The sequence below is a fragment of the Eucalyptus grandis genome, chromosome 11, assembly GCF_016545825.1.
Source record: "Eucalyptus grandis isolate ANBG69807.140 chromosome 11, ASM1654582v1, whole genome shotgun sequence".
Lineage (NCBI taxonomy): Eukaryota > Viridiplantae > Streptophyta > Magnoliopsida > Myrtales > Myrtaceae > Eucalyptus > Eucalyptus grandis.
Genome location: NC_052622.1, coordinates 23,825,167 through 23,848,159, shown reverse-complemented (window position 1 = coordinate 23,848,159; position 22,993 = coordinate 23,825,167). Strand labels below are relative to the sequence as shown.

General features: G+C 42.2%; 3 protein-coding genes across 4 annotated transcripts; 1 reads left to right on the top strand and 2 right to left on the bottom strand.

Moving 5' to 3' along the window:
* Nucleotides 1-2,562: 2,562 nt before the first annotated feature.
* Nucleotides 2,563-5,537, bottom strand: LOC104445691 (probable WRKY transcription factor 31). Of its 2 annotated transcripts, none has more exons than XM_010059605.3 (6): nucleotides 4,963-5,537; nucleotides 4,747-4,845; nucleotides 4,454-4,648; nucleotides 3,974-4,354; nucleotides 3,775-3,888; nucleotides 2,563-3,562 (listed from the first exon to the last, which is right to left on the bottom strand). In XM_010059605.3, the coding sequence occupies exons 1-6, from the start codon at nucleotides 5,221-5,223 to the stop codon at nucleotides 2,795-2,797; spliced, it is 1,818 nt and encodes a 605-aa protein (XP_010057907.2). In that variant the 5' UTR covers nucleotides 5,224-5,537; the 3' UTR covers nucleotides 2,563-2,794. The 2 variants fall into 2 exon arrangements, with proteins under 2 accessions (XP_010057907.2, XP_010057908.2); XM_010059606.3 differs by having other exon boundaries at nucleotides 4,454-4,645.
* A 12,883-nt stretch (nucleotides 5,538-18,420) lies between these two features.
* LOC104445690 lies at nucleotides 18,421-19,977 on the top strand. Its single transcript, XM_010059604.3, has 3 exons — nucleotides 18,421-19,391; nucleotides 19,568-19,609; nucleotides 19,765-19,977. Exons 1-3 carry the CDS (start codon nucleotides 18,533-18,535, stop codon nucleotides 19,890-19,892), a joined length of 1,029 nt encoding a protein of 342 aa, XP_010057906.2. The 5' UTR covers nucleotides 18,421-18,532; the 3' UTR covers nucleotides 19,893-19,977.
* Nucleotides 19,978-21,427: 1,450 nt separating this feature from the next.
* LOC104445689 (stigma-specific STIG1-like protein 1) lies at nucleotides 21,428-22,213 on the bottom strand. Its single transcript, XM_010059603.3, has one exon. The coding sequence runs from the start codon at nucleotides 22,177-22,179 to the stop codon at nucleotides 21,685-21,687; it is 495 nt and encodes a 164-aa protein (XP_010057905.2). The 5' UTR covers nucleotides 22,180-22,213; the 3' UTR covers nucleotides 21,428-21,684.
* Between the last annotated feature and the right edge of the window lie 780 nt (nucleotides 22,214-22,993).

The following is a 22,993-nucleotide window of genomic DNA, read 5'->3' as shown; positions in this document are numbered from 1 at the left end:
CATTAAGCAGTTCCTACTAATACTTTTCAAAACTTGGAACGTCAAGTGATTTGAGAAATTTGGAAGGGGGGGAAGTTAAGGATGTACTTGTATAAGGTTACCTTTCACTCCATGCATGTGGATCAAAATAATATTTCAATCAAGAATAGAGTTTGCTTGCGAATAGGTTGAATGACTTAACATTAATTCTTGCCCGATAAGAAACATTAATGCTCCATTGAGCTCAAATGGACAATACCTACTACTAATTGTTGATGTTTAGAGTCGCAGAGAAATTGACAACAAAATATTTACGGTGGCTTAACCCTAATTAGGGTTGCATGATATGTATTTATAAGAGTGATTAATTACAATTAGGATATAGTTAGAGACATCATTACAAAAAGACTTCATGATGCATATAAACTACATATTAATACCCCTCTCAATCCGAAGTGTAACAATTGAGAGTTTGGATCTCAATAGCACATGACATGGACTAGGTAGCCCTTTGGTCAAGATGTTTGCCAGCTGATTTACTGGATGTTTGCCAGCTGATTTACTGTAGGCATGTAGTGAACAGCTGATTTACTATAGGCATGTAGTGAACACGTAGATCACCGAAGCAACCCAACTCAATATGTTTGGTGTGAGTATGAAACATGAGATTGAGAGCAACATAGATGACAAAGATATTGTTACATTTGGATGTTAGGCTTGAGGAGAGGAGTAGCGGATGAGTATTTTGAGCCAAATAGGAGGAGAGGGACCTAGGCCATGGCCGCCTACGCCTACTGCTGGCTAGGCCATGGCAAGGCTTGCCTCGCCCACAGCCGCCCACGTCTGCCTGTGCCTGGCCCACATGCGGGTGAGGGTTTTGCAGTCCTAGTTGCATCATTTTTGAAGGCTTGGCCATGGCTAGACCGAGATCTAGAGGAAAAGTTGCTCGGCCATGGCTTTGCCAAGATCTGAAACAGGCTCAGCCGTGGCTTCGCCGAGATTTGAAGGAGTTAGTGTTGGCTCAATCAAGACATCCAAAGAAAGGTTGGCCATGCCCAATGGCTGGCGAGCTCCCGTGACCCTCGTCAACGAAACCCGCCGTCACCTCCGCCTCGTCTGTTGCCTCTGTCGTCGCCTCCGGTTCAGATTTCCGAATTGCTGCTCATCTCTCCTTCAAGTTTTCGTTGCGAGTTGGGAAAGAGAGAGACCAAAGCTTGTAAGCTGGGAGGGAGAGAGACCATGAAGAGAGAGGGAAGAGATTTGCCAATTTCTGACAGGTCCGTCTAAGAGCAGCACGTGTTGCTTACTTGATGGACTTGTATAATTACTCAAGAAACCCATTTTACATATAAATTACACATCAATACCGATAAGGTTTTCTAGTTGGCTTGGAAGTTGACTTTAGTATCTTGCGACTCACTCAATTTCGACGACGGGCAAACTAATCTCAACCAAGTAAATTCTCTGTAAACGCACGAAATAACTAAGACTCAATCTCGGGGACCAGTTGAAACCCAGTCAGAAAATGCACGGTGATCTGAACACGAAATTATTTATCCTCCCGAGCAATGGACTTGAACCAAAGAATACAACCCCGTATTCTCGACGGTCGACATGTCCAAGTCTTCCTTGTTGAATCAATCCGTTTAGCTGGACTGAACTGAGGGGAGTTGATCGCGACCATGTGCAAGTCGCCACCCATTGGAGACCCCATCAACGCCGTCGCCTTCCCCCTCTCCTCCTCCAATGAGAACAAGCGGAAGCAGAAGAAGGAAAACAGAGCGTAGAAGAGAAGAGACAGATCTCGTACGGCGGACAACGTACGGTGCGACCCCACGTTCGCTCCACGTTCTAGTCGACAGGAAAAAGATCTCGTTCCCTTGCGTGACGTCGATCGATTTTCTTTTCTGCATGCAAAGTCAACGACGTATCGCAGTCGTCCAATCACAGGACGACAGACAACCGTATCCACCTCGTAACAACAAGCGAGACTGCATCCTTTCCCCCTCCCCTCCGCCACCTTTCTTCATTAAATGAATTTGACCTGCAAACCCCATTATTTTTCACGCCATCGCTGGGGCTGCCCCCTTTCCCCCTCCCCCGGCCACCTTTCTTCATTGAATAAATTTGACCTGCAAACCCCATTATTTTTCACGCCATCGTTTTTTTTTATTTTATCGCCTTGATTAAAATATATGAAGGGTCGATATTCATGTGCGCGAGTATTCTAAATAGTCCGTGCATTGAAGACGGTCGCACGCGCACGTAGTTGCCTCGAAGTCTCCAAAAAGTCAGACTGCTTTCAGGTCTGGCGTTCGGCCTGGGCATCAATCTAAATAACTTGACGTGTCAAACAATGGTGGCCGAATTCGTTGACCGCCGCGGCGATGACAATCTCACACGGAATCGCAACCGAGGACCCTTCTTTTGTCATCTTCCCCCAGGCCGAGATCTCTTCGTCGCGTTGATTCTTGAAGGAGCTTTGCCTTCTGTACCAAGTCAAATGGAATCAACTCTCTTCCTGGGGTTCTCGTCTACATTGCGTAGGGATTGGGATCCACAGTTGGTAAATTGAAACCCAAGTTTGAAATCACAAGATTATTTCTCATAAAAACAATAGAAAGAATGATGTTGTGTTCTAATTCCTCCCCCCACATGGTAAGAGAAACCAACGACCCTATGAACATGTAAATCTCATACTTATCCGCCCAAGAAAGGAAAAAGAAAAAAAAGTTGGTAAACAAAAGGAAAAAGACATTGACATGAGCTAAAAACAAAGGAATTGTAAGTCGAAAATGGAAATGGACCCCCAGCTCTAATTTCCTGGGAAGCTGCTCATCTTGCTGTTGCTTGTGCTGACGTTAGTGGTGTTGTTGTTGTTGTTGCCGGTGGTTGTGGCGGCGGCAGCAGTGCCGGTTGTGGTGGTGGTGGTGCTGTTATTGGGATGTGCACCGCCGATTATGGACGAGATGGCAGCAGCAAGGGCCGCGGTGAAGTTGGGGTCGGCGGTGATGGCGGCTGTGGCTGCGCTGAGCGTGTCAGCCAAAGAAGCCGATTGTTGTTGTTGTTGTTGCTGTTGCTGCTGCTGCTGCTGTGCTTGTTGCAAGTGTTGTGGTAGCGAGGCAACTTGCTGACCTAATTGGGAAGGATTGGCCAAATCTTGAGACAATTGGAGGCCAGAGAACTTGGATTGATTGTAGAGTGCTTGCCCAAAAGCTGGAGGAAGAGACTGTGAAGGCAATGAGCCAAAGTTCTGGGGCTGGCCAGGGAAGGGGACTTGGAATTGGGGCTGGGGTCTTTGGATTTGCAACGGGTTCGGGGAGTGGGTGAGGTCCAGCGTGACCGTAGGGAACGGGGCTGAGGCCGAGATCGTGGCCACGCTCGATGAGCAAGGCAGGATCGCCCTCGCCAGCAGGTTCGGGTTCATGATGCCGTCCGCGCTCGACATCGACCCTGAGAGCAGCATGCTGACCGCAGCCGCGGTGGTCGAGGCCATGGCCATGGCTGCCGGCGGGAGTGGGTGGTTGTGGTTGCCCTCATAGGTCGTTATCAGAATCCCTCGGTCTTCGGCACAGCGCTGAACCTGTAACCATTACCCAAGATTCTGGATTAGTCCCTTGCGCCACCGCATTCTTACATGAAAACCTCAATTTCGATTATCAGTCTTGGTAACTCTAGCATTTCCTTTCGACATTCGAAATTTCCGAACCTCAATTCTAGTCATGTCTAAGATCTATACAGCGAAATTTGACTTTCGACTCATGAATTGATGATAGAAAGAACGTTAGAACTTACTTGCTTGCGAACGGGGCAGCCGACCGCCATGGTGCAACGATAATAAGCTCGGGGGCACGGGTTCCCCTTGGCCATCTTCTGTCCGTATTTCCTCCATTGGCATCCGTCGGTAATCTACACGATCGCATAGCAAACGAAATTAGCATCGCACGACGAAGAAACGACCAAGATCCTGATCTAGCAAGGTGAGCTGAATTACCATGGGAGCCTCGGATCGAGCTCGGACGGAGACGCGGGCCTTCCTCATCGTGGCCTCCGCAGATTGCTCGATGCTCGTCCTCGCCGCCTCCAGTTTGGCCGCCTTGTTCGGCCCCCAGCCTTGAGTTTCCGAGTCGTCGGGACTCTCGTTCCTAACACCTCTCTTGTCACCATCTCTAGCGCCGGAGCTATCTTGTTCCGCCTTGTTGTTATGAGCAGACGATGCGACTTCCATTTTGGCCAACGGCGACCTTGAGCCATCCCTCGTCCTCTCCTCCGATGAAGAGTTCGAGATCTCGTCGGTCTCCGCGGCAGCCGCCGACATCGGGCCGAGATCAAGAAACTGCCTCGGCACCACCGTCTGGTTCTTCTTCATCGCATTCTGCAATTTCGGACGCGAGGCATCAGAACGATTCAGACCCAGAAACACTTTCTTCTTCCCGTTTCGCAATGAACTTCTCTCGCGAGAACTGAAACTTACCTCGTGATCTTGCGCGGGCTCGGCGCCATTGCTCTGGTGCTGGTGCTGGATGTGGTGCTGCTGCTGCTGCTGGAGGAGTGAAGAGAGGTGCAACTGCAATGCGTTGTAGTTGCTCGTGACCTGGCTGAGCATCTCCTTCAACCTCTGGTTCTCCGAATTCATTCTCTGCAGCTCCGCGTTTAGGTGCGCCAGCTGCTGTAAAAGAAAATCAAGAATCGCCGTTAACTAAACAGACCAAGATCCTAAAAATTCGACAGCCGCGTGCGGTTCTGACCGTGACCAGGTTTTCTTACCTCGTTCTTGGCTCTTTTCTCCTCGATATCGGAGGAGAATCCGTCGTCCACCGTCGACTGGTCGCTCCCGGTGTTAGCAGTCAGGAGGCGCAAACCAGTCTGTCGACACACAGAATTCAAGATTAGAAACCTTAAAACAACGCAGAATCATCGCCGAGATTTAACTTATCTCCTGGTTTCCACGAAAACAGAAAGAAATTCAGCTCGAGTTCTTACATTCACGTTCAGCTCCGACCTCGCGGGGCCGGACGCGACGGGGCTCTCCCTCTTGACGCTCACGGTAGCGGCTCTACCCTCCTCGCCGCCCGCGGCGGCGGCAGGAAGGGACGACCTGCTCTTGCTATCGGAGAAGAAGTCGACCTCGCCGACGACGACCCGGCCCTCGTCCGCGGCAGGCGAGGACGAATTTAGGATGGAGGCGTGGCGGTGGTCGTCCCAGCGGCCGAGGCTGGCCGAGAAGTCGATGCCGGGGAACATCCTGGCGGCTGCGGCTGCGGCGGCAGCGGCGGCGGAGGCGGCGGGAGGGGGTCGCCGGGGGGTCGCGCTTGAGCTTGAGGAACCCGGAGGGCTTCTTGGGGAAGAAGGAGTCAGAGTGGGAGGAGGAGGAGGAGTCGAGGGTTAGCCCCCATCCAGCCTTGTCCATAAATAAAGAAAGAAGAGAGAGATGCGCAGGAGCTCGAGGGAAGACGATGCTTATGATGATGATGATGAGGGAGATGACGATGGCGGATGAAGGAGGAAGAAGGAGAGAGAAAGAAGAGAGAGAAAGGAGGAGGGGGGTGGTGTGTGTGTTGAGAAGTGTGTGAAGTCTTTGGCCGAAGCAACTGGAGCGCCTATAAAAAGGGTTTGGAACGAAGACCGGAATTCATTGCAAGACAGAAAGGAAAATAATAAAAAAATTGAATTTTATTTATTTATTTATTTATTAATTTGATGAAGATTTGCGTGGGGAGGGAAAGAAGGGATTTTCGGGATCTGGGGCGAGCGAGGCACGATACGTCAGACGGTGCGTCAGCGCGCGACAAGTGTATTTATCTCCTGCCGAAAATGAAAAAGGTTTTACACGTCATATTTTCGGCTTTTTTCCGTTCGATTTTTATTCCCCCAGAGAAAATGAAAATTTTGATTGCATTTTAATTTGGGAATTGAAAGAAATTACGGAAAATGCATTGGTCCCCATCTATATTTTCCTTCAAATTTTCAGGCAACAACCCATGGAAACTCACGTTACGAATTTTCATGCTTCTTTTCCTCTATTGAATGTCACGTGTTTTCTAGGAGATTGAGATCTTGACTCCTCGTGTGTTTGATTTTTCTTCCTCGGTGTTTTCAAAACCCACAAATTTATAGTCGGTACCCATAGATTTTTTGAGGAGCAGACATTACAATAATTTATTTTATTTTTTGTAGTCCGACCCTTATTGCTTCGGTAGATAAAAAAACCGTCGCACAATCAATTCTATATTTTGTACATAAAGGGTCGGGCGATGCATAAAATCAAATATTGGAACTCCGAAAATTTGAATAGAAAAATATCCCAATTATTATAAATAAAAAAAAAAAAAAAGGAAGGAAGGAGGAAATTATCACCGGGCGAGCGTGGCCCTTGGATTTGATTTTTCGAGATGGATCCGGTGGAGATAAGAAGAAGACAAGTAGAGATAGAGAGAGAGAGAGAGGGGGGAAGTTTCGGAAGAGGTTTCGTCAAGAAAGGAGGTTGACTCGTTCGTAAATCTCCGCAGGAAAGAAAAAATTGAACTCATCAGATGCAGAGCCACCGCCCCGTGCGGTGCGGCGCGTTCCACGTGAGGAAAACCCTCCCCCAAAAAAAATAATTAAAAAGGGGCGGGAGAGGGAAAAAGACGTGGGGGGGGCGACGGTCAATAGTCAACGGAATTGACGGCCCGGCTCTCTCTCTGCGACCGGCGACCGGCTGGCCCAGCGGCCCGGTCTCCGGGTGGGCCCCGCGACCGGCCTTTCGGGTGGGGCGGGCGGGGAGACCACGCTGTGCCCGCCCTCGCCGGGTTGACTGGTCACCGGCTGGACCGAGTTACCGGGTTTGACTTTTCACTCCCGGCAGCCACCAATCATGATCCTCTAACCAACCCTATGCAGCGTTTTTCTGAACAGCTGGTGTCATGGATGGACGTGGGGGAAAGAAGAGGGGGAATTATTGGAGAAATTGGAGAAGAAAGAGGAAAAAGAGGAAAAAGATGGCGAATAGCCTTTTCCACACGATATGCATGTGTGTAATTAAGGCGATGGAAATCCCCTACCAAAAAAATAAAAAAAGTCGGTACTTCAATTTTTTTTTTCGCTCGTGTCACTAATACCTTAAACTTGTACCATTGGGACAAAAATACTAAAAAAAATTTCGTGTCACCGGTACCACAAATTTGTGCACATGTGGTCTAATGACCACTACAAAAAAAGGAAAAAAAAAAACCCTCTTAATTCTTCCCACTATGACACCAGTACTTCGAGTCTTTTTTTTTTTTGGTCACTAATACCCAAAATTGTACTGTCGTGATAAAAATACTATCCATTTACATACATAATCCCTAATCTTTATCTAGTATGACACCGGTTCCTCGAATAATTTTTTCTTTTCATGTTGCCAATACAACAAATGAGTACACATGAAATAAAAATACCATACGTTTGTAACTAAGAAAAAAAAAACTTTAAAGTTTGCTCATTGTGACACCAATGCTACAATTTTTTTTTTTTTTTGTGTGGAGTTAATACCCCAAACTTGTTGATTATCTAATGAAAACCTTCGGTCACAGTTCCGTCCAAGACGGCCATTACAAATTTGGCTTGGCAACCTACGTGGATGACAGTAGCCAAATGGGCTTGATGTGGATCTGATGTCAGACAAAAGATTTGAAGGTATTTTCATCACATCGGTATAGGTTTAGGGATTTTTAATGACACAATAAGAAGTTTGGAGCACTGGTGTTATGGTGGTCATATTTATGGTATTTGAGGGTTTTTTTTTTGAGATACAACAGAAAAAAATTGGGGTTTTAGTGTCATTATTAGCTCAATTCAAAGCTTTTGGAGACAAAAGAAAAAAAAATTAAGGTATTGATATCATAATAAGCAAAGTTTAGGATTTAAGATGATTACTATTGGTTGGAAAATCCACAAGTACAAAATGGAATTGTGTAATATATTCCATATATTGGTAATATAGGTTTAAATTTTTCAACCCAATAATTGAATCTTCTAAATCCTTTCATGTACGTCATTTTCGAACAAATATCCCAACATATACATTTATTTATTTTTTTCCTTTTATCTATATTGAATGATTCGAAGAAATAACATATGTGGTTATTGGGAGTATGTGTAGAGCAATTAAAGAAATTATAATAAGATTGAATGCCGCATGAGGTATTACCGGTTTGGACAAAAAAAGGGGCAATCCACCTTTTCAATGGGATATCCTAGAATTGGAGACATTATCTTGACAAACTTATGGGTAGAGTGAGACCGACCTAGCTATATCTAAAGTCCAATTTTTGGAGCATGCAATGTAAGACATATTTTTACATTGAAATGCATGAACATGGACATACCATATCTAGCCAATAGTCAAATTTCCATCACCTAATTTGCTCATATAATAACTCCTGAGGGGCTTGATTTTTTTCCATAAGCTATATACATTTCAAACAGTGGAAATTTCCATGCATCCAAGACAGACTTTTTCTGCATGCCCACAGAAAAAAAGAAGAAGGAAAGAGACCATGAGCTTTGAAATGACAGATGGACAACAGCAACATCAGTTCAATTTCCCTTTCTATTAATATCTTCTCCCTTGATCTTTCCCGCCCACATGGGTACACGAGTATTCAACTCCAAAGGGACTCTTTTTTCCTGCTTTTGGAGCCTCTAATTCCAACAGGTGCTGGCTTTTGAAAGATGATGGTTAGGTGGGGTGTGTAACACAAGACAAGAAAGTAATGGCCTGGATAGAATCCCATGACTTTGTATTCATATTACCTTTGAAAGGGAGATTTCAACATCAATTCCACACGAACGGGCTAGATTTGGCTTAGTGGTTAAGGAAACGGACTTTTCGTGCAATGATATAAATAAACATAACCGGTTCGAGCTTTTCATACATTGAGTACTGGCGGTATCACATCAAGGTCATTGACCCGGGATTAAACTTCGGTCTTATCCGATCAGTACTGTCGGTAAGGTTCTTTCAATAATACATAGTATCTTACCTTTCCTGCTCAATCAATCCAAAAAGATTGTATGTATATCACCTCGCCCATGTACATGTAATTAGCTATGTCCACAAGGTGGTGAATTGAATTAGAAATACCGTGATCTAAACCTTAGATCTATTGGCTTGTAAGCGTTAACGACTCAGCCAATCCTAAGAGGGTTAATGTCAAATTAGCGGCGTGTTGCACAATATCCAAGGGAGCTTCCACGTGGACCGATATCGGGGCAGAAACTTTCAACATCAGAACCCTAGCAAGGTACGCACGCAAATGGGAAAGCGCCCCCACGAGTCTAAAACTTGACCAGACGTGGAGATGTTTATGTTTGATCGAAAAGAGGCCGGTCGTCACTGTTTACTTGTACGACAGGACCAGCTACAACGTGGGGATGTGTTCGGTTCCCTTCTTTTTCAAAGGTTCGGACGTGGAAAAAGTGGATTCTTCTCGTGGGGCCGATTTGTCTCTTTGAGAAATTTGTGGACAAGAAGGAGAAAAAGGGCAGAGGGAGGGAGAGCTTTGATGGCGGATTTTCAATTTCAAAGTCCAAAAGCAAACGGCGCCGGAACAAAGGGAAAGAGGAAGGAAGCTGTGGAGTGTTGGAGTGAAATTGCTCCTACTTTCGATTCCATTCAAAGGGGTCTCCTTCCTGCTTCGTGCGACTTGCGGATAAAGTAGAGTTTTGTTTGGTAAAGGTTAAGTAAGCAGGCCGAAAACGTTGTCTTAATAGAATATTGAGATTTCGCGCACCAAAGGGATAAGAAAAGGCAAAATATTACTCGGATAATATTCGATTTTCGATTGATTTTACGGCATTTATTGAGGGTGGGGGGAGGTAATGAAAATGGGTATGGGAAAATGTTGTAGGATATGGTCAACGATCGAAGCGTGACATTATGTAAGTAGTAGTCCAAATTAAGATAATGGCAGTCAGCGGATGCAGGTAAAATATAACCTTGCAGACCGTCCATCAAGGCAGGACCACATAAAACTTTCCCTGGTCTCCGATTGCAACTATACATATAAATGCTCCAAAGTCCCATTTCTTTCCGGTTTCCATGCACATTGTTATGTTTGTTATTTTGTGGCAAATCAGCCATCCTAATTAGGTACGTCTTGAACTTGCGGAATACCTCGGCAATCTCGTCGACTAGTGAGGACGCGAGTCAAAACCCTGATGAGCGGTCCATAGATGTGATTGCTCAACCTAACAAATGCACTAGTGTTTCTTAAGGTAAACCCATGATGCGATCGGAAAGATTTCCGCACAAACCTAGAACGGTCTTGATTTGAAAGCACAAGGGCCTAAAGTACGAAACTAAATAGTCTAATGAATAGAAACGAGTTTTGAAACCGACAAAAAAGATGCATTCGAGGCTAAAAACGACCTCAAATAAGTTCCCTTCTTCGATCACCGTTCTCTATGACTCATAACGCCTCTCGGATTGAAAGTCATGCTCAGTTCAACAAATACGGCGGTAAATTTTTTCCCAAGCCGCCCTTTTGAATCTGTGCTCGTTCGAATGCTCTGAAAAGTTCTTAACATTCTCGAATGTGCCTAAACGGCGGAGCTGGTATATCCAATGATCTCTGTACATGAACGAGCCGACGGCAAAATTTCCACGAAACTTTAATTGATAAGTGCAAATTTTCTCCACCGTTTTCCAATGTTTGAAACATCGTCCCCAAGATCTGATCACCTAGACATCTGAAACTAAGGTTCAAGTTATCGAAATCGATGACCAAACATATAAAATGGAACCGGATCAAGTTTGAACGAGTGCTTTCATTGTCATCAGCTAACCTATCTCGTTCCGTCGCTACATGTAGATTTGGTAGCCGTAAGGTGTGCTAAGTTGTCCTTATTTCAATTTGTCTTAACTAGAGTACAAGGAGAGAGAGAGAGAGAGAGTTGTCACTCAGGGTCCAATTGTTTCCATGACCAAGTTTGAATAATTCATTTTGGTAAGGATACAAAAGGGGAAAAATTGTCCGATCAATCCTAAACCTATTGTCTAAACTTTGATTTAATCCTGATTTTTTCAATTTTATCAATTTAGTCCTAGATCTCTATATCAAATTTCAATATAGCTCTTCCGGCAGATCTTTACGAGAAACTGTCAACGCTGCAGTATGCTACGTGATCGGACCATTGTGAGAAGTAATACTTCAAAATTCATTATACCTAATTTGTCCTTTGTCTCAATGACTCCTAAAAGCAATTTAAAAATAGAGTTCTCACTCGGGCTCCAATATTTTCAATGAATCAACTTAAATAAATCGTTTGAGGAAAAGCATCCAAAAGGGGGAAATTATCCAATTAGTCCTAAACTATTTTACAAATATCAATTTAGTCTTAAATTCTTCAATTTTATCAATTTAATTCTGGATATCTACATCGAATTCTAATATCATTTTCTAGCTAATTTTCACCGCAAATTATTGTTGCGGCGGTGTGCCGTGGAGGACGTTTGGTGATGAACGGACCACCGCGAGAAATAATGCTAAAAAATTTATTATACCTAATTTGTCCTTGTTTCAACGACTCCTAAAGAAGAATCTAAAAATAGAGGCGTCACTCGGGGTCCAATATTTTCAATGACCAAGCTTAAGTAATCCGTCTAGGCAAACGCATCCGAAAGGCATTCCCTAGCGTCATAGCCTGAGCAAGATCATAGACAAGAAGCCACAAAATAATTAAACAATATAATACTTTATTAGCTAATAACTATAAAAAAAATACAGCAAAGGAAGAAAAAGACAGGGTTGACTGAGATTTCCGTTGACCATTGGATACACACCCACGTGGCTTTCTGCCATGACGTGGAAAAATCGGTCCATGGTTAGGTCGGACAGCTTGCCAATTAAATCTACATTAATAATGTGCAATAATGATATTGAAATGGAGAAAGAGACAAGGTAGAAAAAACGGGGCAATTATTTTATTTTATTTTATTTTTGTGAAACGTTTATGGTGACAGCTTATGATGATGGCGTAGAGCCGCAAGAAACGCGAGGATGCCTTTCACATTATAAAATGAAAATAGTATAAAAGATTGGGGGAGAAAGAGGCTAAAAAGATAAAGTGTTGGTCAAATTTGCTTTCCCCCTTGTGTCAACGATCCGTCTTCTAATTCCAATTTGTCCTTTTCATAAGATTAGACTATGACATCCTATGCACATCTAGTGAAGAAAAATTTACTAAATGGGTTTGTTTGATTCGGCGTGTATGATATGATTTAGTACTAACCACTATGAGCTTGCAAATTATTGTCACAAGAAGGAAATTTTTCGTAAATAATATTGTCCTTATAAATCATATATTCATCTATCGGTTTAATCTATTTTAATCCTAATTTTACATCGTTTTGGGACTTCTCATTTACCTCCCTTATTATGTGTTTTCATATTTTACTTTAAAGGCAAAGTTTGATCCGTGCAAAAGCGAGAGTAGTTGACAATGGTCTCGTAAAATTTGGTAGATCTAATTTTTGATTAAATATTTCTTTCTGACACATGCATTTGCTATTGTGTGAATAAACAAGTTCTTTTAGCTTTTTTTTTCCATGTGCAACAATTTCTGATCATTTAAGTTTTTTGCAAATAAGCAACATGAGGAAGAAAACAAAAGGAAGAGGTTGATTAGGGTTTGCTAGCAGACAAGATTTGGTGTTTTCTTTATTAGGAAAAGTCATCGTTGATTGGCTTTCTTGCGAATACGAAGGTTTGTCTCCATCTAGAATTTTGTTCCCTTGGTTTAGACCCGAAGTTTCAAACTCCTTTCTCTTCATTTCAAACCCTCGAAGGACCGACGAATCGAATCGATATTAGTCGCATCCATTCATCCATATTTTTGACCTACCGACCGTTCAACATCATATGAACGCTCGCCATTGGATGAGAGAAAATTTGGGGGTGAGGAGGGAAGGGATCAAAAAGCAAGCCCATCACTCGATGTGAACTCAAACAGGGGCGACCAGGGAAATGTCCGTATGAGTTTTGCACTGTTCTAGCCGGAATTTGGCAAGAATCCTAGAACTGAATTATGGACCAAACGATGATGGGTTGAACCCGATTCGTCACGGGTGATGGATTGGGCGCTTCGGTTTATTTAGTGAGAATGACATGAATAGTCTCTGAGCTTTTCCACCTCATTTGGCATCGATAATGTCGTTTTTGGGATGTTTGGTATACCGAGCGTATTGGTTGTGCTAGTGGTGGTGGTGGAACTCCGGTGATGTGACATAGTGGCAGAGGCAGTGAATGAGTTTGGAGGTGGTTGCCGAGTTTGTGACACAATTGAAATGGGTAGACCCCAAGTTGCAACTCAGGACAGGCACGAGGCGTGCAAAGAGGGAACTCTCAGTTTTATTTATGGGAGAGAGAATAACTCGAATATATATAGATTAAAACCCTAAGGATATCCTAATAGAGCAAAACAGAATATTATTGAAAAGCATAAAGAAAGTATTTCAAAATATTATTTAGAATCCAATCAAATAACTAATAAAAAAAATATAATTGCCAATTTATGAAATTGTAATCTCGAAGGTTATCAGGTCGCGTGTCATTCTCTCCCACCAAAAAAATCTCATCTCTTGCGGTGTAACATTCCAACCATGCATGCCACACGTGCTAAACCTTTGAAAATTCTCATTTGAACTAGGAAATCTCGGGGAAAATTACCCAATCAATCCTAACTTATTGCAAATATGCTAAGTCAATCTTAAACTTTTTAATCATACCAATTTAATCTTAAACTTGTTGTACAAATATCAATTCAGTCTTAAATTATTCATTTTTATCAATTTGATTATAAACATTCACGGGAAATTCCAATATCTTTCTTCCCTTTTATCATTAGAGACACCGAATTAGAATCATCTAAATTTTCGAGCTGGGATTCGAAATATTTCATCAGTATGTTCACCATCCTCACCTTGAGTCTCCTAGACAACCTTTGAAGTTGGAGTCTCGGAAAAGCATCGATCTTGTCAGGCTCTTACTGGGAACGTCAAGTACTTATGGCATTGCTTGCTTTTCATTCCGAATGCAGATCTGTTCCTGAGGAAGGAAAGCATTGTTCCAAGTTTCCTGGCAAACAACTCTTGCCGTCAATAATGTCTGCATCTTAGACCGAGTTATCGCCGGCACTTTGCCGTCTCTTCATCACTCGTCGCACGCCGTAGTCGTCACGGCCGACAACCGCTTCAGCCTCTATGTACTCCGTTCTCCGTATTCATCATAATCAACCGTGATTCACGAGAAGCCTCGGACCGGGTAGTCATTGCGTCCGACCTTTTTCTTTTAGAACCTGTCGAGACGCTTTGAGACCTAAAAAAGAGGTTAGAAGTTTCGATCTGCCAAGATAGTTGTCCCCACGACTGCCGTACCAAGAATCGCATTCCCACGTTCTTCCCGTTTCGATAGCAACTGCCGACTAAGTGGGAAAGGGCTGACACGAATCGCAGATTTTTCATATGTTGTAAAAGATTTACTGCTTATGAAGGAGAGAATTTTAGGGCTATACACGTATATGCATTCGTGCGCATGTGGTGCCATTTGCTTCTTACACACAAACACATGCTTGAGGCATGTTATTAATTATATTGTTTTAATGATACTATTCATTAGTACGACGTTGATTTATGTGGAGAGGGTTTCTACCGGTGAGATCATGTCGACGGTTGACTAGAGGGGAAAATTACAAAAGAAAGTCATTCGCTTATTATATTGTTATCATTAGTCCTAAACATTTTAATTTGACTAATTTAGTCTTACACATTTTTTATATTGATATGAATTTATTCCATTTGGCCAATTTATGTTGAAAATTAATAATGTTGGCAATTTTAAATATTTTTAATACTTTTAAGAACCTTTTTTTGGGAATTTTAAGTTTTATTAACTTTTTCTTTTCCTTTTCTTCTTCTTTTTTCCTTTTCCTTCTCTTTGGTGGTAGGTACTCAGCCATGGCTGGTGAGGGCATTGGGGCTGTCGTCGGCCATAGGCAAGGGTCGCCCTTGTTGGATTTGATAAGGGCCGCTCCTGCTCTCGCCTTACCCTAGCAATGAGGGTCGAGCCCTCACTGGATCTAGTGAGGGTCCCGACATCCTCGTTGGCCTTCGCTTGTGGCCAATCATTGACTATGGTCGAATACCATCCACAAGCCAAAGGAAAGAGAAGTGAAAAAAAAAAGAAGGAAAAAAGGAACATTTGATAAAAAGAAATCATTAAAAGTAAAAAGAAAAGTATCCATGTGAGCACTACTATATAGGATAGTTGGCATCCAAGTCAACAATTTTCATTGGCTAGATTAACTTAATTTATCAAATTAAAAGATTTATGCATATATCGATATCAATAGAACAAATTTAGAATTTTTTTTTATACTTTTTCTTTGACCAAAGTTTTTCTCACTGATGCTACGTACGTGCAAAGGAAAAAGATCCATTGACTTTAATAAACACCTTCTTTGAAAAAGAAAGTTGCATTGAATTGATGGTGTGATTTTGAAGAGGTTAGAGTTGTTACTTAGCATGCGTCTCTTCGATTTGGTATCAAACCCACAGTATAAGTGTCTTGGTTCCCAATTCCGATTTTTCATAACAAGTCATGTTAAGTAGGTATCAAGTTCCTGTCTCAAAATCGGTTTACCTTGAAACCAATAATTTATGATATAATTTTTTCAATAGGGCATTATCGTGAATAATCCCAAAATTATTGTCAAATAGTATTTTCTCTAGTTCAAACAAGTTTGGTCGAATAGAAAGTCTACCCCGTGACACCGTGACCCAATATGCCACCAAGATCAGCTAATGTGACCCAGCCATTAAGGTCCACATCAAAGTTTATTTATCATTGCCATTGCTTTCATGTTAAATCGTTTTCGTCATTATTCAGAAACCCTACTACTCTAGTAAGTAGTCATGATCCGTTTTGACTCTCTCTCTCTCTCTCTCTCTCTCTCTCTCTCTCTCTCTATGTAATATAATATAGTATAAGTAAATATTCTTCCACTAATTAAGAACAATTTCACATCTCCCAAGGGCTTATTCAATTTGGCCTCCATTGACCTTTTCGCTTATTGTATCCATGAGTCAGGGTTGAGTCGGCCCGGGTGAACTGTTCGGTAAAGAATTATGACTTACTTAAAATATTAGGGTATTTTAAAGCAATGGGAATATCAAATGAAATTCTTACTGCGTGAAGCTCTAAATGATAGTAAGAGGAATTCCATCTTGTATAATTGGGGGTGAGAAATAGGACCGGTTCAACTTGGGAGAGTTACAAAATTAGCCTTATTCAAATGGTATCAGACAGTTTATTCCGGTACCGAATTAATTTCTGGATTAAAAAATTTAAGAACTCGTTGATTGGTTCAGCTAACCGGAAGGTTTTTGGGTAGAATTGATTTTTAACTTGTTCAAAGCCAACCATAGATCTCTTACATTTAAACACTTACTACTTTCTTATGCTAAAGTATTTTACGTCGTCAAATTCCGGGCTGTACGGCGATTCTCGGTTGCAAAAAAAAGAAGAAGTATTTTATAATATTTTATGTTATTTTTTTTTATAGAAGATTTCTAATTACGATTGCGAAATAAATATTCTTGACGAAGAAAAATGAAAAAAAGAAGCAAATGTAAGCCAATTCCCGAGTCGACTCTGCAATCAGCTGGTTCAATTCTAGAGGAGCTGATGTTGATTTCCAAAATTGGAAACTAATTCTGACAAAGTAGATTCTATTTTTTTTATCTTTAATTTACCAATTCTAGGACCGATTACCCTCACATATGACCGGTCAAAAATTAGAGGATTGACAATTTGGGTCATGTCATCTAATTCATGTCATTATCAAAATGCGTCCTATGTGTTTAAAGTCCTTTGTTTTTTTTTTTGTTAAAAGTTTGATGTGGGACAAGAGGCAATTTAAATCCTAGACTATTATGAGAGCCAGAACACTGTGGAGGGTACAATCCATACAACTTAGATATCAAGCCAATTAGTAGTCTTATCTAAATAATTACAAATTACTTTTAGTTAGGAGTATCAAGTTCTCTTTTCTTCGGTGGTTCAAATTTCCATCATAGGATCCCTTGTTTAAGCGATGTAGGCCCATGGGCACAATGATTATTTCATTCAGTCATATTCCAACATGATTTCAAAGCGAGTTTCCCTCGTTTCGATTTATTCTATGATCCTGTCGGGATCTTATTCCCGTGTCATCTCAAGAAACGGTTCGACGGAATTGTAGGAATGGGCTCAGAAAATACTAGCCCGAAGACGAGGGGCTACCCGGCCCGACTAGGAATGGAGAAGCTTAGGCCAGGCCGGACTAGGCCCACCACATATTTGATCCATTCTACAAAACAAATCACAAGCCCATGGACTCATCTATTAAGGTTGTGACAATGACTTGATCAGCATCACCTTAATTTATAAAAGGTTTTGTCTACTGTTGAAGTATCCATAATTTTTGTCATCAATGGGTAATGTACATATTGTGTCCAATGTTTGAAAATACCTTCTTTTTTTTCCTAATGGAGTTTTGCATCGGTATCGATTTTTCTCAATGATGATTAGTTTGGTCGATTGCAATGGCATTCGTAGTGATGTTGTCCGCAAAAAAGATTGCTTCTTGGTTAGAAATCTAGAATCAAGTACCGGTCTTGTGTCTCTTGATTCCAAAAATTTGGAACTACCTTGGTTGGATCCCGGTTTGATTCTCAATTTTATCAACGAACCGACCCACTTTTTTTATTTTGTATAGAAAAATCAATTTTTTATTTTATTTTTTTATAATAAGATATAAAAGTTGCACTATTTCACTATATAAACAGATATTGATCAAGTGGTTATTTCCTTTCATATTGAAGAGAATGACTGCAGAAGAATTTTCTTTTTCTAAAGGAAGATTCAAAATCAATTCGATTGAGGAATTGCGAATGGGCGATTTGGACCTTGAAATCGAGAACAAAACCTATCTTAGGCTGGTTCTAGGTTTGTGGAATCAGGAACTAAAGGGTTCTCCCTAGAATAGGCCTTGAACCAGTTAGTTCGGTCTAGTTCTCAAGTTGAATCAAACTTGGTGCTCACTCCTTATTATCGGTAGCTAGTTAGATCTACATCAAAAGGAAGGAATGATAATTTCTTTAATACACCATTTATATTATAATTTATGCAGAAAGAAAGGCTAGATGCCAGTATCATGAAAAGAAGTAAAGTTTCTGATTTCAACCCACTCTCTCTTGAACTTCAAAAATCTCTAATTTATTTATTTATTTCAGCTGGGGATCTTCTCATTACTTGCAAGGAAGCAAAAGCACAGTGTACCTTAAATGAAAATGATACTAAAGTAGCGAAAAAGAGAACAAAAGGCATAAAAGCTGAAGAGTGTGAACCCCACAGAAATGTTCCTTGGTCTTCTCCATATAACGCTTTAGCTTTTCCTTGTGCAGATGAGAGACAACATCAACCCCATTCAAGCCTTTAACTTTCTCCATTCAATTGCTTTTCTCCTGTAATTGCTTCAAATCATTTTTATGCTGCAAATCTCTACTCTCTCTACTTTAGTAGTGCCTCCAATGGCTTCCCTCCTCACCATCAAATCACCAGCCCTCCATTTCCAGATAACTCATCTCTTGGTCTTCTTTATCATCCTAGCACCAGCTCAATCGATCAGCCACTGTAGAACCTCATGCGGAGCCATTCCGATACACTACCCGTTCGGCATCGACGACGGATGTGGCAGCCCTTATTACCGTCACCTCCTCGTTTGCTCTGACACCGGCAATTTGGAGCTCCGGACCCCCTCCGGCCGATACCCGGTTCGCAACATAAGCTACACTGATCCGCACATCTTGCTGATCGACCCATTTATGTGGAACTGCCTGGACCGCGACAACTTCCGCCCCACGCGTGCGTTTAGCCTTGACACGAGCACGCATCTATCTCTCTCCCCTCAGAATGATTACTTGTTCTTCAATTGCAGTGAGGAGGATGTTATCATTGAGCCGAAGCCGATGTTCTGCGAGCGGTACCCTGACCGGTGCGACTCATCATGCGACAGCTCGAGCTACCTGTGCCGTCACTTACCGCAGTGCCCCTCGGCATTGCGATCGAGTTCTTGTTGCTCGTATTATCCGAAAGCCACTGAGTCACTTAGGCTCATGCTCAGATACTGTGCTAGCTACACTAGTGTGTATTGGAGGAACATCGGCGCAGGTCCATATGATCAGATCGCAGAGTATGGTATTAGGGTCGATTTCGACATTCCCGTGACCACTCGGTGCTTGACATGCCAGGACAATCTGAAGAGTGGTGGGACTTGCGGATTCGATACACAAACTGAGAGTTTCTTGTGTATTTGTGAGGGTAGGAATGGTACCGCTTCTTGTAAAGGTATGTTTCAGCGTTCTGAGCCTATCTGCTAATATTCTGGTGAACATTTGATGTTACATGTTGCAAAACCTGATGCTAGGGATATAGATCGTTATTTATACATTCCGATCTTGATTAATTTCTTTATCAAATTCCGCGGTATGAGTTTCTGGGCTCAATTGAGTGCCGTTTTGCAGATCGCAGCATTTCGGGGCACAGCAAGACTGCAGTAATTGCAGGTAACAGAAAACCAAAGACATATTGATTCCAAATTCTTGATACTGAACCTCTTCAGATAGCATTTGACAGTGAAATTTGAGGTTCAGATTATGAACTCATAATAAGCTGAATTCCAAACTTTTCTTTTTGTGTTTCGATTTTGGGCTTTGCACAGGGAGTGTGACCGCAGTTTCGGGAGCAGGAGCCATAGGAATTGGTGCTGGGATTTGGTTCTGGAAGAAAGTGAGGGCAAAAGCACCGGTCACATGTGGGGTCCAAACTAATGACAACAGGCTCTTTTAGTACACTAAAGCAATGTGAAGACAGACATCTCCTCTTGCTTGCTTTTCTTGATCCTAGATATATATATTCTGCTTATTCTCATTCCCGAGTCCTCTTTGATTCTATTTATTTGCAATACACAATATAACGCTGTCGTCAGACCGAGCCATGCTTGCTTTTTGCACTTGGTGTGTCACTCGATGTGAGAAACTTAAATAAATCCGATTCATCGGAGATCACATAATCACAGCCGTCGAGTGATATAAACCCCATGTCGAAGTCACTGTATCAATTATTGAAATTCACTCAACCACAGTAGTTAACACTGCTAGTTCAAGCACCTCCCAAATCCAATGGTTATACTAATTTAGATAACCAAATGAATCATCATAGATGGTCAAACGAAAACGACAAGTCAAGAGGTGATTATCGGTTGGGGCTGGGGGTTCATTTTGTGTATGGCTGGTGTTTACTTCAGATTAATATGCTTGTTCAACCCGAATTATAGAAGAGCCTTTAAGCAAAGGCCCAAATAAAGTGCTCTTTTTCAGTCAACTTCTTCGTTGATCCAAGCTTTTCAGGAGAACAAGCACCGACACTCAAGGGTGTTGACCATTTCAGGCCGAAAATGAAAGAAGAAAAACCCTAATCAGGCCAAAACAATGAGTGCTGTCAAATTTGACAAGAGGGACTTAAAAAGGATATACAAAATTCTGTATATAATACTGAATTTTGGTGATACGTGAGCAAATATGATCTCCAGCCCAAGTTTTTTTTAGTGTAGTTGCAGTCTCTTCGATTTAGAGAGGAGCATTGACACAATTTGTAGTCTCGGAATGATCATGCATCGGAGAAATTAGGTAAGTCGAGACAAAATTCGTTAGGTTTAGATATATCCAATTTTGTATGGATCCTCCATTAAAAGTCGACACATGCCAAATGAATTTAGTATCAAATCCTACCTCACCATCTCTCATTCTCTCTTTACGTTACCAGTCACCTCGTCGCACCATGTTGCCGATCACTCTCCATCACTATCTCCTCATTCAGCCAACATGCTGTTGCAGTCATATCTACTACCATCGTCCTCGTCCTGTCCCTGTCCCTGTCCCTGTCCCTGTCCCTCTCTGTGTGCTATGAGATCTCGCTGTTGAGATCTAGACAAATTCTCTTCTAGATGTCGGTGACGAGATTCACTCTGTATCTAGGGAGGTGTTGCCGCCATTCACCATCATTCTACATGTAGAAGGTATCGAGATTTAATGTCCAGGACATGAGTCTGTGGTCGACTCATGCGGGTTATACCGAGTCTTGTAATCACCAATAAGGTCCTTGTTAGAGATAGATAAAGGAAACCTTAGGCCATACTGAGATAAAGTACATAGCGTTTAGATATAAGTACTCTATGCAGGGTAAAATGATATAGGATGCTCGCATAATATCTTCTCCTTTCAGAGATGGCAGTATTTATGCAACATGTTCATGAGATTGACAATAATTCTCTCAAAACACTGAAACTGGAAATCGATCTTGTGCCCTACCTTAATCCCGATCACTAAAAAATAACAAAACCGCTCTTATTACGTTTAAACTAGCTTGAACGATGACAATTTTGGGGGCAAAAGGTCCAATCAACCACGATGATGTTGGCCTTGCCTTTATTACCTTCAGTAACATAAAAACAAATCAAGACTTTCTAAATAGTACCTCATATACAAAATGTACCAAGTTACCAACAAATTCACTTAATACGATGATAACTGCACAATTTGCTTCAGACCCTTCGACTCCAAATCTTCACGCCGCTTCACATTCATGCATAGCTGCACATCCCATAGACACAAGCAGAATTCTTCCTCTTGCACTTGTTGTTGCAACCCCCGCAATGCTTCTTGTCGAACATGGCGTTCACGCACTGACCTTTGCAGCATATCTCCGAGTACCTGCACTTGTGCCCGCACATCCCGCAGTTCAGCCTGTCGGTGCTCACGTTCACGCACTTCTTGTTGCAACAGTCCGGCCCGGGGCTTCCCTTGGCCCGGCAGATCCTCGGGTACTTGTTGCACGTCAGCGCGGTCCTCAAGCTGGTGGCCTCTGCAAGGAGCCGGCCCGTGCCTCGGAGAGAAGTGGGTGGCTCCAGGGTTTCGAGGGAGGACGAATCGCCGGTCTCACCCGGAACATCGTCTTCTTCCCCATAAGCAAGGTACGAGCCTCCTCCTTGTGAAGATGATGGTGTTGCAGATGCAGCATTGAATGCCGCTACTGCAATGAGCAATACCATGAGGAATGATTTCCTTGGGTACTTCATCTTTTGTGAGCTTGAGAGAGAGAGAGAGAGGTAGAGAGAGATGGTATTGATGGAGAGGAATGAAACGCAAAGGGGATATTTATACAAGAGAGATCCTTCATGCTGAATGAGGACAACGCATGGCTCGTCCGATAAGGCGATAAATGGAGTGGAATGTTGTCTAATTTTTCAAAAGTAAGCGGAGTTAGGCTTTTGATGAACTGAAAGAGGAAACCGGACTCACGGGTTTGAACGAAGAACGATCTTATACGGTATCTGTACTGTACCTACAAAACGACACGCCCCTTTGTATGACGATTAGGTCAACCTTGACTTTCGGTGCGATGTGTAAATCAAGTCGAACATGATATCTGCGAAGGGGAGGCGGCGATGAAGTTCACCAAAGGAGGGAGATATCATTTCCAAGAAATTGATTTTGAGACAACACATTCCTTGCTAATGCTATTGCATTATCACATTAGCCTTGGTTGTGTATACGTATAGTGTACACACATACATATATATATATATATATATATATATATATATATATATATATATATACCTCTAGCTAGGTCCGAACTAAGTACGTGCGAGAGGATTCAAACTCGCGACACTTGAATAAGGTAATAATTGGGCTTTGCCCCTTTTCTTAAAACTCGACGCTAAGAGGTGGGATCAAACTAACACATCCTGGCACTCCTCATCCGTGAGGCACGATGATCACCAAATATTATTAGTTTCTTAACATTTGTGGAATTTTTACTATTATTGGAAGGTTTTAGCAAAACATTTTAAGTGGGGAAAATTACCAAAAAAATCATAAACTTATTAC

Coding starts and splice junctions, on each gene's coding strand:
- LOC104445691 (XM_010059605.3), bottom strand. CDS start 5,223: ATGTTCCCCGGCATCGACTTCTCGGCCAGCCTCGGCCGCTGGGACGAC. Junction 3,889..3,973: donor CTCGATCCGAGGCTCCCATG/GTAATTCAGCTC, acceptor GCGATCGTGTAG/ATTACCGACGGATGCCAATG. Junction 3,563..3,774: donor GCTGCCCCGTTCGCAAGCAA/GTAAGTTCTAAC, acceptor TAATGGTTACAG/GTTCAGCGCTGTGCCGAAGA.
- LOC104445690 (XM_010059604.3), top strand. CDS start 18,533: ATGCTGCAAATCTCTACTCTCTCTACTTTAGTAGTGCCTCCAATGGCT. Junction 19,392..19,567: donor TGGTACCGCTTCTTGTAAAG/GTATGTTTCAGC, acceptor GCCGTTTTGCAG/ATCGCAGCATTTCGGGGCAC. Junction 19,610..19,764: donor CAAGACTGCAGTAATTGCAG/GTAACAGAAAAC, acceptor GGCTTTGCACAG/GGAGTGTGACCGCAGTTTCG.
- LOC104445689 (XM_010059603.3), bottom strand. CDS start 22,179: ATGAAGTACCCAAGGAAATCATTCCTCATGGTATTGCTCATTGCAGTA.